The 13,388-nt window shown below is 41.9% G+C and overlaps 1 protein-coding gene across 4 annotated transcripts in view; it reads left to right on the top strand.

The window, feature by feature from the left end:
• Positions 1 to 13,388, top strand: part of LOC140483624 (caM kinase-like vesicle-associated protein) — a 155,025-nt gene that overhangs the window by 133,139 nt on the left and 8,498 nt on the right. For all 4 annotated transcript variants that reach the window (XM_072581912.1, XM_072581913.1, XM_072581915.1 and 1 more), the window contains 3 exons: positions 3,541 to 3,616; positions 9,800 to 9,936; positions 12,928 to 13,006. In XM_072581912.1, the coding sequence (XP_072438013.1) occupies positions 3,541 to 3,616; positions 9,800 to 9,936; positions 12,928 to 13,006 (292 nt within the window). The remainder of the gene's footprint in view (positions 1 to 3,540; positions 3,617 to 9,799; positions 9,937 to 12,927; positions 13,007 to 13,388) is intronic.

The raw sequence follows: 13,388 nt of genomic DNA, 5'->3' as shown, positions 1-13,388 counted from the left end.
ACTATAACATACCGAAAGTAATGTTCCTCCTGCTTAGTGTCTTCGTTTTTCTTCTCAGAAAACTGCTGCTGTTCCCCCAGCTCATCAGCATTCATCACATCCTCTCTTTGTCAGTTCCTGTTGTGCCTGGTGCATCATATCAGGATTATTTGGCCCACTCCATCGGGATTGTTTTTTACCCAGACCCCAAATTGATCCCAGCAGCAGCACCTCATCTTCAGGAGGACCATTGTCTACTCCACAATAGTCCTGATCAAAGAATGGACTGCACTGAATCTACACTTGGCCTCAGTCAAGGGTGTGTGTAGCACAGTCATTAGCCATGGTAGCTGTAGGTAGTCATATCTCCCAGTAACCCGTCCTTGTAAGGCATCTGGCCCTTTCAACATGAGAGTTCTCAGGAATATAGGCACATGGTACTTTCCAATATAAGGTGTGGTACCAATGATCATAGATGACTTGCACATTGATGGAATGGAATGCGTTTCTATTGATTCAGTCTGCTATATTATAATATGGTGTGTTCAACATGATGTGCATTCAGTCTATCACAGCCTGCACCCTTTGGGGGAAAGCCAGCTATGTTGGCAAAAACTCCTGCCTGGGCTCCAGCTCTGAGCTTATCACAGCCTGACAAGATGAACTGGTACGATCTGGCACAAATTCTGCTCGTAACAGCCTTGATACTCTTCTAGGCTGAGGATTGAGAGATCTCACACAGGCTCCCAGTGGATCCTTGGAAACAACCTGATACATAAACATTCAGCACGACTATCAGCTTGAAGACCATCGAGAACAAAATGGCCATTCACTCCTTCAGGCCACAAGCAATTGGCATAGTTCTGTGCTAGTGTCCCAGGACATCCTAAGTCTGGGATAGCAAAGCATCTCACTCATCTGGGGAGATACCATCAAGGACGTTAGATTTTGGGCATCCTGTACCACCACCTCATCCTGAGGGGATGTTCGGCTGTGATTTCTTCATGTGGAGGCTGTTCAACCACTGGAGGTTGCTGCTGCTCCTGGGTTTGCTGGCACATCTCTTTCTCCTCCATATCTTTGTGCCTTCATAGCAACAGCAACGATGACCCCTGCTGTGACTGGTTTCATTGGTTACAGTTCCAATGAACTCGTGTAGACAAAATCAGAAATAGAACTGCCATTTGGTCAAAGCACATACAAGTGCGTTCGCTACAGAAGTTGCTGGCACATGGTGGGGGTGTGAGATTGTTGTAGCACAGTGATGTTCAGCAATATGTCCAATCCCTTGACTGGTCACTGCTGACAACCATGACTAGTGCCTGTCCAATGCCGACATCTGTTTGTGTTGGCGGGGGAGTGAGGGGGTGGAGGGCTGTGGTTGCAAACAGTCACTATTCTTGGAGCATAACCTGAAATGTTAGGGATTATTGTCCAAGATGGTGGCCAGGAGGATCAAGAATTCAATGAGAGCTGCCAGGTGTACCATTCTGACTTTTACATTAGTTTCTCTCTGACATGTGGGAGAATAGGAAACTGCATATCAATGAGGTGAGATTGACGTGTAAACTAATCCAAATAAGCCACTTGCCACTCACTGGTGAGAATCTTATTGCACTGTTCAAACCTTGGTTACATTTTTTTCATAACATTAAGAACTTCATTTCTCTGAACTCGCCTTATGTTCCCAACTGGATTACCACCTCACTCAGAGGCTGGGAAAGTTCAACCCTTAGTTTCTCTTCTCTCTTCAATCTTCATTCAAATATGTAAGAACATGTTTGGTTTATCAACACTGCCAATATACCATGAATATGTTCCCTCATTACTGGCAGGAGGTAAACAGAACTGGTAATTAAAGCTCATAAAAGCTGATGTGGGTTTGTCATGCAAACACCTATTTTGGATTTAGCTCTGGTGGGTTTTGCAAGGACATGAGAAGAAGGGAGGGAAGCAACTCTTGAGAGGTGGGTCAGTAAATATAAATGAGGTTGCATGCCTCAGGTTTTAGCTCATTAATCAACCGCAGACTGGGTTTCCCAGAGCTTGGGACATCCCGCAGCTAAAGAGAGACCAGAACTGCTGGCCTCCAGTAAGTTTTCCTGCACTGCTTGTGAGTTAAAAGAAGCAGGAATTCTACCTTCACTGGTAACTGTCCTCTTCTGCCAGACTTCCCTCCCTCCACTCAATTTGCCCCCAGCCAGGGTGTCTTAACCAATACCCACTTGGATTTTAATTCGGGTCTCACTCCTCAAGATCCAAGTCATCAAGGCCCCCACCACAGTCTGTCAATCTGCTTCTGCAATTTCTGTTGCCCAATAATCTCCACCTCTGCAATTTATCCCCTACCACCATATCTTCTCCTCTGCCTCCACCCTTCCTCTATCTCTCCCTCCTCTCTGGCCTTCAGCTGTAACCATGTACCATAGGCCTTGCTGACACACAGTCTCTCAACCTGCTTGGCTATCAAGCAAGAAATGGAGAAAGCATTAATATCTTAGGTTAGTTCACCAGGAACTCCGGCTGATTCCAGGTAGTATATCGTGGTCTCTCAAGATCACCCCATTGTCTCCACCATAAACACCGGGGCCTATATATAGTGTGAATTAACTTCAGTCCATCCCCCCGTCTTACCCCATAACCCTTTACCTTTTCCCAAACCCTTGTGAATGTTATTATTTTGGGCAACACAGACACAAAAGATTTCCAAGACAAAAAAAGTGTCCTCAGTCTCATCAGTTGGTTTACAAATTGTTTGAAATCCATGTCCTCGGTTTACTAAAGGTAAAATTTTTATAGCTTCAGAGAGAGACAACCCATGGCAGTTTAACCTGAGGGTCACCACACTTCAGATGAGGTTGAGAAACTGAGATTTTGGCGGTGAGCTCAGCCACTTTGGGAATTGAATGTTGTTGGCATCACTTCTGTGGGCGGCACGGTGGCACAGTGGTTAGCACTGCTGCCTCACAGCGCCAGAGACCCGGGTTCAACTCCTGACTCAGGCGACTGACTGTGAGGAGTTTGCACGTTCTCCCTGTGTCTGTGTGGGTTTCCTCCGGGTGCTCTGGTTTCCTCCCACAGTTCAAAGATGTGCAGGTCAGGTGAATTGGCCATGCTAAATTGCCCGTAGTGTTAGGTAAAGGTGTAAATGTAGGGGTATGGGTGGATTGTGCTTCGGCGGGTCGGTGTGGACTTGTTGGGCCGAAGGGCCTGTTTCCACACTGTAAGTAATCTAATCTACACTCTTTATTAGAAACTAGCCATCCAGCAAACTAAGCTGACTGACCTCTTACTAACACCCTCTGTTACTAAAATGAACTTCTTCTTATTCACTCTTTCAAAACCATTCATAATTTTGATGGATACATTTGTTTTAAGAGTGTCCAGAATTAATTACAGCATTATTTCAGGGACACAGTAAAGTCATTAAACAAAGGACCGCATATAAATATACATAAACAATAATAACAAAATAAATATGAACCAGACACTAATGGAGAGAGTGAAGGCTGTCCCGAAATTGCTCTGTTTTACAATTGTCATTTTCATGTATATTTTCAGCTCCAGAGGTTGTTGGACGACAGAAATATGGACGACCAGTTGACTGCTGGGCCATTGGAGTGATCATGTATATACTGTACGTACTAATTCTTCTGGGCTCAGGATTATAGGAGTGGTGGGGAATCAGTTTTTAACATTCTGCTTACTTTCAAGTATATGAAAACATATTCCATAATAGCCCATGTATTAACATTTAATCGTCGGTATCACCAATTACATTTTATCTCCTTCGCAATCTTTAATGGGTCACACCAATTTTATTAAAATAGCATTCAGCATGTTAATCTAGATAGAGTTGCATAGATGGAGTCATCCCTACAGAACAGGGGGAGAGTCAAGTTAAATTGTTCCTGTTAGAATATACACAGCAATACATTGCTTCATTTATTAAACATATATTTACATAAATTTTAAAAGAAAGGCAGGGACAGAAAACAGATAAGTGGTTCTCCTTTTTCCTAACCCAGATCAGATGCTATAGAATACAAAATTTGACAATGTGATAAATTACAATGAGTATTACGCAAAATTGTAAAAGAATATATAAGCACAGGCAGCAAGAATATATAGATATCAGCAGGTTGGGCAGTTATGTGGGAAGTATAGCTCCAGTGCACAAAAATAGAAAGTAATACATTTCCAAGATGCAATGCCTTAGATTGAAATAGGTTGTTCACAGATATTAGGCAAGAGTAACCACATAATAACCATATGCAATAGATGTAAGTGCTGAAGGAACCATTGCCTAGTCAAAAGAGTTAGCTTCTTCACATGAGGAATGAACAAAATTGGGGACAAACTAAAAGAAGCTTCCTCTAATTCACAGAGTATCATCCCAATAAGACTCTGATAGAGAGGTTGGAGGCTAAAAGGAGAGAAGATTTGTTTTTACCAAAGAAGGCAGTGGTCATGTCCAAAGTGGTCATGTCACTGAATTAGTATCTAAAGGCCCAGTTAATGTTCTAGGGGGTTTGAAATCTGCAATTAAAATCTAGTTTAGTGGTGATGATGTAACCACTATCAATAAAAAAAACCCAACAGGTTCACTAATATCCCTTAGGGGAGGAAATCTTCCGTCCTTACCTGGTCTGGGCCCATTTGTCAATCCAGACCCACAGCAGTGTGATTGGATCTTAACTTCACCCTAAGATGGCCAAACAAACCAATCGTTTAAGGGCAATGACAGATGGGCAACAAATGCTGGCTTTGCCGGTGATGCCAACATCCCATTAAATATAAAACAAAATCTTGATTTATGAATATATAAATTAGGAGCAGGAGTGGGCCAATTAGCCCCTCAAACCCACTCCACCATTTAATAAGAGCTGATCTGATTGTGGTCTCTCAAACTCCATTTTCCTGTGAATACCTGACAAACTTTGAATCCATTGTTGGGTCAGAATCTATCTATTGCTGCTTTAGAGTATTTAATTATGCTGCTTCCACTGTTTTCTGGGAAGAGAGTTTCTTAAATTCAAGACGTTCTGAAAAGGTGTGAGAGATTTCAGAACAACGTTTACATTTTGGGTTATTTAGTGCTTTACCATTGCTCCAAGAGGATCAAGCCTAGATGTTTCAGTTATTAAATTGCAAGAGAGATGCCAGTTATAGAGCCATAGAGTCATAGAGATGTACAGCATGGAAACAGACCCTTCGGTCCAACCCGTCCATGCCAACTAGATATCGCAACCCAAACTAGTCCCACCTGCCAGCACCCGGCCCATATCCCTCCAAACCCTTCCTATTCATATACCCATTCAAATGCCTCTTAAATGTTGCAATTGTACCAGCCTCCACCACATCCTCTGGCAACTCATTCCATATATGTACCACCCTCTGCGTGAAAAAGTTGCCCCTTAGGTCTCTTTTATATCTTTCCCCCTCACCCTAAACCTATGCCTTCTAGTTCTAGACTCCTCGACCCCAGGGAAAAGACTTTGTCTATTTATTCTATCCATGCCCCTCATAATTTTGTAAACCTCTATAACGTCACCCCTCAGCCTCCGACGCTCCAAGGAAGACAGCCCCAGCCTGTTCAGCTTCTCCCTATAGCTCAAATCCTCCAACCCTGGCAACATCCTTGTCAATCTTTTCTGAACCCTTTCAAGTTTCACAACATCTTTCCGATAGGATGGAGACCAGAATTGCATGCAGTATTCCAACAGTGGCCTAACCAATGTCCTGTACAGCCGCAACATGACCTCCCAATTCCTGTACTCAATACTCTGACCAATAAAGGAAAGCATACCAAATGTCTTCTTCACTATCCTATCTACCTGCGAGTCCACTTTCAAGGAGCTATGAACCTGCACTCCAAGGTCTCTGTTCAGCAACACTCCATAGGACCTTACCATTAAGTGTATAAGTCCTGCTAAGATTTGCTTTCCCAAAATGCAGCACCTCACATTTATCTGAATTAAACTCCATCTGCCACTTCTCAGCCCATTGGCCCATTTGGTCCAGATCCTGCTGTAATCTGAGGTAACCTTTTTCGCTGTCCACTACACCTCCAATTTTGGTGTCATCTGTAAACTTACCAACTGTACATCTTATGCTCGCATCCAAATCATTTATGTAAATGACAAAAAGTAGAGAGCCCAGCACCGATCCTTGTGGCACTCCATTGGTCACAGGCCTCCAGTCTGAAAAACAACCCTCCACCACCACCCTCTGTCTTCTACCTTTGAGCCAGTTCTGCATCCAAATAGCTAGTTCTCCCTGTATTGCATGAGATCTAACCTTGCTAATCAGTCTCCCATGGGAAACCTTGTGGAACACCTTACTGAAGTCCATATAGATCACATCTACTGCTCTGCCCTCATCAATCTTCTTTGTTACTTCTTCAAAAAACTCAATCAAGTTTCTGAGACATGATTTCCCATGCACAAAGCCATGTTGACTATCCCTAATCAGTCCTTGCCTTTCCAAATACATGTACATCCTGTCCCTCAGGATTCCCTCCAACAACTTGCCCACCACCGAGGTCATGCTCACCAGTCTATAGTTCCCTGGCTTGTCTTTACCGCCCTTCTTAAACAGTGGCACCACATTTGCCAATCTCCAGTCTTCCGGCACCTCACCTGTGACAATCGATGGTACAAGTATCTCAGCAAGAGGCCCAGCAATCACTTCTCTAGCTTACCACAGATTTCCCACAGATTTGCACTCATTAAAGCAGGTAAGGAGATTCTTCAATATAATCACAGCAATATAGACAATGGAGAAGTCAGTGATAACAAAAAGGAACAGTGTCAGGAGTAGACAAGCATCCTGAAAAATTTCAGAAGTTGGAATATACGCTGGACAGCCCAGAAGTACCATTGCATGATCGGAAAGCATAGGATCCTGGTTTGATTTAAGACCATAGACCATAAGACATAGGAGTGGAAGTAAGGCCATTCGGCCCATCGAGCCCACTCCGCCATTCAGTCATGGCTGATGGGTATTTCAACTCCACTTACCCACATTCTCCCCGTAGCCCTTAATTCCTTGTGACATCAAGAATTTATCAATCTCTGCCTTGAAGACATTTAGCGTCCCAGCCTCTACTGCACTCTGCGGCAAAATTTGCTGCTTCTCTGGTCATGTATTACATCAAGGAAATTGATAAACAGGGAAAATAAGCAGCATCTATTAAAACAGAGCTCAGCATTAGTGCAATCAACAAAGCAGCTTGTTTGAAAAATTCAAATTAGACATTCCCTTAGTAACAAATCAGCAACACTTTTTTGTCAATTCCTATTTGGATGTTCAACAAAGCACCAGTTGACAGTTTATTTCCAAAAATGGCAAGAACTGCATTCCGTGATAGTCTGTTCCAAGTGGGTTGGCAGCCAGCATGCTAGTTTCAGATAGCAACCTGTTCCAATCAGATCCATGTTCACTGTCTCAGGTGGCAGCTAACAGCTCTGAGTGTCAAGAACTTTGTCTTCAGATGCACTTACTCACACTCAGCTATTGAAAGTCGAGCTGTTCCTGGAGCATCATTTTTAACTCAGTAATTTACTGATCTCTCATGAATTCAGCTCTTCCTGGATAATGCTGGGAGGAACTGCAAGGTTTGCAATAGACTCAATTTTTGGGACTTTTTACGCAGCTCACGGGGCACAGCAGTGTTGCCAAGTAACCAAATGTCTTATTTACCAGGAAGAAGGAAACATAACAAACATAGAAAATAGAGCAATCCTTTGAGCTTGCTGTGCCATTCAAATGATCATGGCTGATCATCCAACACAGGACGCTGTTCCCACTATCACCTCCAGCCTTCAATCCCTACAGCCTGAAGAGCTATACCTAACCTCTCCTTGAAAACATTCAATGTGTTGACCTCAATAGCCTTCTGTGACAAAGAATTCCACAGGCTGATCAATCTCTGGCTGAAAAAATTCCTCTTCATCTTATTCCTAAATAGCCTTCCCCTCATGTCCTTAGTTTGAAACCCCTGGTTCTGGACTCCCTAGTCATCAGAAACATCCTTCCTGTGTCCTGTTAGAATTTTATAGGTTTTTTTATAGAATATAGTCCTAACCAATTCAGTCTAACATCATTCAGCAGTTCTACCATCCCAAGAAGCAGTCTGCTAAATATTTGCCGCTCTCCCTCCGTAGCCAGAACATCTTTCCCAAATAAGGAAAACAATGTTGAATGCAATATTCCAGGCATCTCATCATGGTCCTGTACAACTGCAGTAAGACATCTCTGCTCCTGTACTCAAATCCTCTTGCTAGGGAGGCCAACATACCATTTGTCTTCTTTGCCTGCATGCTTATCTTCAACTTGTGTATAACGACACTCTGGTCTCATTGCACCTCCCTCTTTCCCAGTCTACCACCATTCATGGTGCCAAGGCTTAATCCTGTTCGGAGTTGAGGTAGCATAGGCAGCTTGATCAGAGGAGAGCACAAACCATTCAGTTTAAAATCTAGACTGAATGCAGCATGGATTGATGGAGTGAAATGCTTCTCTCTATCTTTCTGTCAATTTGTGAGGATCTCAGCTGAAATAAGGACTGAGCAAATCCAATGCAGTTTCCTGCTAAGGAAGGCAAAAATGACTGCCATTAATAAACTGAGCATCTCACTCATGCAATTCATATGGATGGCCCATGTAGAAAGAGAAATCATGGTTTTTCCAAGTCTGATGTTAAGATTCATCGTTCATTCTCACATGGTTCTCGGTGTTATCTGCTGTCTAAGCAAACAATGCTGACAAAGTGGTACAGAAGTAGAATCAACAAGTTTCTGTCATGAACATTAATCCGGATAGCAAAGGCAGTGTTGTGTACCATCTAAATGTGCAGCACAGCAGCTCAGCAAGGCTCTTAGGATAGCACTCTCTAAACTTTCAACCTCAACCATCCAGAAGGATAAGGGCTGGACATAAATTGGAACACTGCTTCCTGCAAATTTTCCTTTTACATACCAATACTGAGTTGGAGCTAGTCACAGTCCTTTCACTGTCGCTGGTTCAAAACCCGGAATTTCCTTCCTGTTGTCACTGTGGGTGTCCCGACACCAAATGCCCTCTTGAATATCTTTGGGCAGTGCTTTCTAGATTCATAGCACTTGTTCTGTAGAAAAGATCCTCACCTCATATTTGCTTCTTTTGCAAATCATGTTAAATCCGTGTCCTCTCATTCTTAATCCTTTTATGAACAGGAACAGCTTCTCCCCATATAATTTGTCCAAATCCATCATGCTGCCTCATCTTAGTTTGTGGGCTAAATGTTGGTCAGGTCACTGGGGAGAAGTTCCCTGCAGCTCTTTGAAGACTTTGAAGACCATGGGATCTCTTTTGTTCATCTAAAGAACAGGATCAGTTTAAAGTCCCGTCCGAAGGCTGGTACCATAATCTTGTAACATGTCCTCGCTATTGCATTGATTACTGTACTCAGGTTTGCTATTTGAATCCAACTAATGGAAACTGCTGCCTCACAGCACCAGGCACCCAGTTTTGATTGCAGCCTTGGGCGACTGTCTGTGGAGTTTGCACATTCTCCCTGCATCTGTATGGGTTTCTATCAGGTGCTCCGGTTTCCTCCTACAGTCCAAAGCAGTGCAGGTTAGGTGGATTGGCTATGCTAAATTGTCCCATATTGTCCAGGGATGTGTAGGTTAGGTTGGTTAACCATGGAAAATGCCAGATTATAGGGTAGTAAGTAGGTCTGGATGGGATGCTCTTCAGACAGTGGGTGTGGATGCTTCCACACTGTAGGGATTCTAAGAATCTTTTAGAATTAAGGTTGTTCTTTTTCCGTCAGGTTATCAGGGAACCCACCTTTTTACGATGAAAATGATGATGAAGATTATGAAAACCATGACAAGAACTTATTCCGAAAAATTCTAGCTGGGGACTATGAATTTGATTCTCCATACTGGGATGACATTTCAGAAGCTGGTAAGCATTGAATTGGTGCTTTACAACATTGAAACAGGAGTAGGCCATTCAGTCCCATTTACTCTCCTCATCTTCTGTATCCTTTGAAATCCTCTCCAAATAGAAACCTTATTGATGTCAGCCTCAAAGTGATAATTATCCCCCTTTAGGATCTTTTGATGGTGAGGACTCCAGATTTCTACTACTCTTTAAGTGTTTAATATTTTCAGTGTGCAACCCAAACTTTTCAAACCTTTTGGTAAAGTTAGATTCTCTCCCTTAAGATTTAAAGAAAAAACAGTAAATCTCAGAATTGAAATTACCTAATGTAAGAATTGTTCTCAGATTTCAATCAGTGAAGACAGTGTTGCTACTGGGAGGGAAGTTGTCATTGGATCTAATAATCGAGAATCCAAGTTTGAGGTTCTGACGACATGGGTTCAGATCTCATAATGACAGAAGGTGAATTCAATAAAAATCTAACAACAAAAACATAGAATCAATTCTTGTAAAAGCCAATCTTGTCCACAAATGTCCTTCAGGGAAGGAAATCTGCTGTCCTTGACCAGCCTACATGTGACTCCAGACCTGCTGCAATGCGGCTGACTGTTAAGTGCCCTATGGGCAATAAATGCTGGTTGAACCAGCAAAACTCACATCCAATGTACAAAAAGAAAAATACTGGATTTGGCTGAAAATTAAATGCCATCCAGAGATGTCATATTTTAATAGTACCTTTCAAATCTCAAAGGTGTCAATGTACTCAACAGCCTTTTGAAATGTAGTCATTGTTGTTATGAGGCCAAACATGACATTCGGTTCATCTACAACGGTAAGAACCCATGACTGGCCGACTACTCAGTTAATCTGATTCTGGTTGAGAATTACTGTGGTGAGTTATGCTGGTGAGGGGCATTTATGGGTTAATCCTTGATGAAAAGGCTTCAAAGCCATGTGTGTACCTGGGAGAATAGTATCAGTGGGCAGGCAGGCAATATACTGTACTGTGGACAACACTACAGAAGGTGGCTGTTGGAAATCTAAAAGACTTAGTGGTTGGTATACAGTTGGTTACTGACTCGTTCAAGGAATCAGTGGTATTGATTGATTGAAAATGAAGGGATTTTCCCATACATATTGTCCATTTAAGAGAATCATCAAGAATAGAGCCACACAGAGACTCTGTTGAAAAAAGTATTATTTTCTTTCATTAATCGAAATCTTGCTTTTGAGTCTGAGTCTGATCCGCTACCTTCTGTATAATATTAAAGTTCAATCACCAAATCTTGATTTCCAGCCCCCTCTATTGGAAACTCTAAACACTGAATGAATATTCAACCTTTTTTTTTCTCATGGAAGGTCATGACATGAGAAGGAATATCTTTGAAAGTTGCTCCCATTTAACCACTGTAACTTCTCTGGAAGTACAGAAGAAACCTTACGTACCCGGAAAAATGCACACTTCTAACAAAGATGTGGAGATGCCGGTGGAAAATCAAAAGGTTATAGTCCAACAGGTTTATTTGAAATTGCGACCTTTCGGATTCACCTGAGGAAGGAGTGGATCTCTGAATGCCTGCAATTTCAAATAAACCAGTTGAACTCTAACCTGGCGTCAATTGATTTTTGATTTCTAACAAATTTAGGTCAAAGGAGGGAGAGTAGATCTAAAGAAATTTCTGGCCCAACTTCATACAGCTGAAGATCCAAAAGCCAACAATTTTAGAGTAATTGTCAAGTTTTTTTTTACTTAAGCAGTAGCATTGTTTTTTCAAACACAATCATCATTCTTTGTGTTATTCATTTGTGACTCATTAACTCTACATAATCAATCCTACACATTGTCGATAAACACTACATTAGTGAAATTAATCTGGAGCTGTTTCGTTAATTCTAGTCTCTGGTGGCAGTTAAATGGCCCAAACAAAGTGCTGTCAACAAGTGAATCAGGGTTAAAAGGCAAGTAATTAGATTATGGTGCATAAATGCGATTAAACCACCAGGTCTGTAGAGAGAGAAATGGAGTTAACGTTTCAGGTCTGTTACCACTCATTTGGAACTGAGAAAAGTTAAAAATGTGATGCAACTTGAGAAAGTGAAAGAGAAAAAAAAGATAAGGTCTGTGATAGGGTGAAGGACACAAGAGATTAAATAATAACAGCTTTCAAGGTTCAAGACATGGTGCAAGAGGAGGTGTAAATGGTAGGGTCCTGAATAGTTTATATCTGGAAGCGAGGGGAAAAAAAGAATGAGAGAGAGAAAACAAAATTGGGAACAAAAGTTAGAATCTAGAATTGTTGAAGTCTATAAGGCTGCAAAGTTCCCGAAGAAAGGTGAACTGCTGTTCCTCGAGTTTGCACTGAATTGCACTGAAATATTATAACGGACCAAGGACAGAAAAGTCAGAGTGCAAGCAATAGGCACATTTAACAATGTCACAGGCAAGTAAAACAAATAAATCATAATTTCAGCTGGATAGCATACTGGACCTCAATATTTGGGAACAGAGAAATAAAGAAGCAATTGCATGGCTTTAAGAGAGACCTAGGAGTTTTCTCTGGAGGGGTGCTGTGACGAGGGGAATGTTGACTGAGACCAAGGACAGAATGGAATGGAGGGAACTGTCCCCTTGAAGTGTTAAGGAGAGGTCAGTCTGGTGGATGATGAGAACAAAGAAAGCTTTATCGTACTTCTACGAGGGATAAAAAGGGGTAAGAGCCAAGCTTCATTAAATAGAGGTTGGGAGTTCCATGATGGGAGGGAATCTTTGGATGAGGAAGAAGGAAGATATATTCATTAATATGGAAAGTTGCATCACCTGAATAATTGGAGAAGCCGAGAGAATGGAGAATTCTCACCAGAAGCTTGTTGTAAGGAAGTCAATCAATGTGGTTGTCAATGATGAATTTTAAATATGGAAACTGATAATGAGGACAGTCTTGTCAACAAAGTTGACAACAGGAATTATAGCTTTGCCATGTCAATTTTTAAATATATTGTATTTCTAACCAGCAAAAGATCTGGTGAGTCGCTTGATGGAGGTTGACCAGGACACAAGGATAACAGCTCAAGAAGCCATAAACCATGAATGGTAAGCTGGAACTAAGACTTGATCAGCAAGAGGAAAATCATGCAGATGCTGAAAATCGGAAACTAAAAATACTGGAAATACTCAGCAACTGAGCTATCGTTTCAAGCTGAAATGATCTGCTGATAGGTCATTTTGATATGAAACATTGAACAGAATCTTCTCTCACTGGTAATGAGCTCGAGAGCAGAATGGTTTAGACAGGATGGTAATGTACCTGAACCCCAACCAATTTTGCCAGAAATTACTTTCTAGGTTGGAAATGTCCATGGTTGACCTTGCCGCCCCTGCCATCAAATTAATCTATTGTGGCCAATTCTAGACCAGTTAAGAGCCTTATATTGCCACCACTGGGATGAATCCAAATGTAAACAAGCCTGTCACC

The sequence above is a fragment of the Chiloscyllium punctatum genome, chromosome 12 (assembly GCF_047496795.1).
Source record: "Chiloscyllium punctatum isolate Juve2018m chromosome 12, sChiPun1.3, whole genome shotgun sequence".
Taxonomy (NCBI): Eukaryota; Metazoa; Chordata; class Chondrichthyes; order Orectolobiformes; family Hemiscylliidae; genus Chiloscyllium; species Chiloscyllium punctatum.
This window is presented reverse-complemented; position numbering and strand designations above follow the sequence as displayed.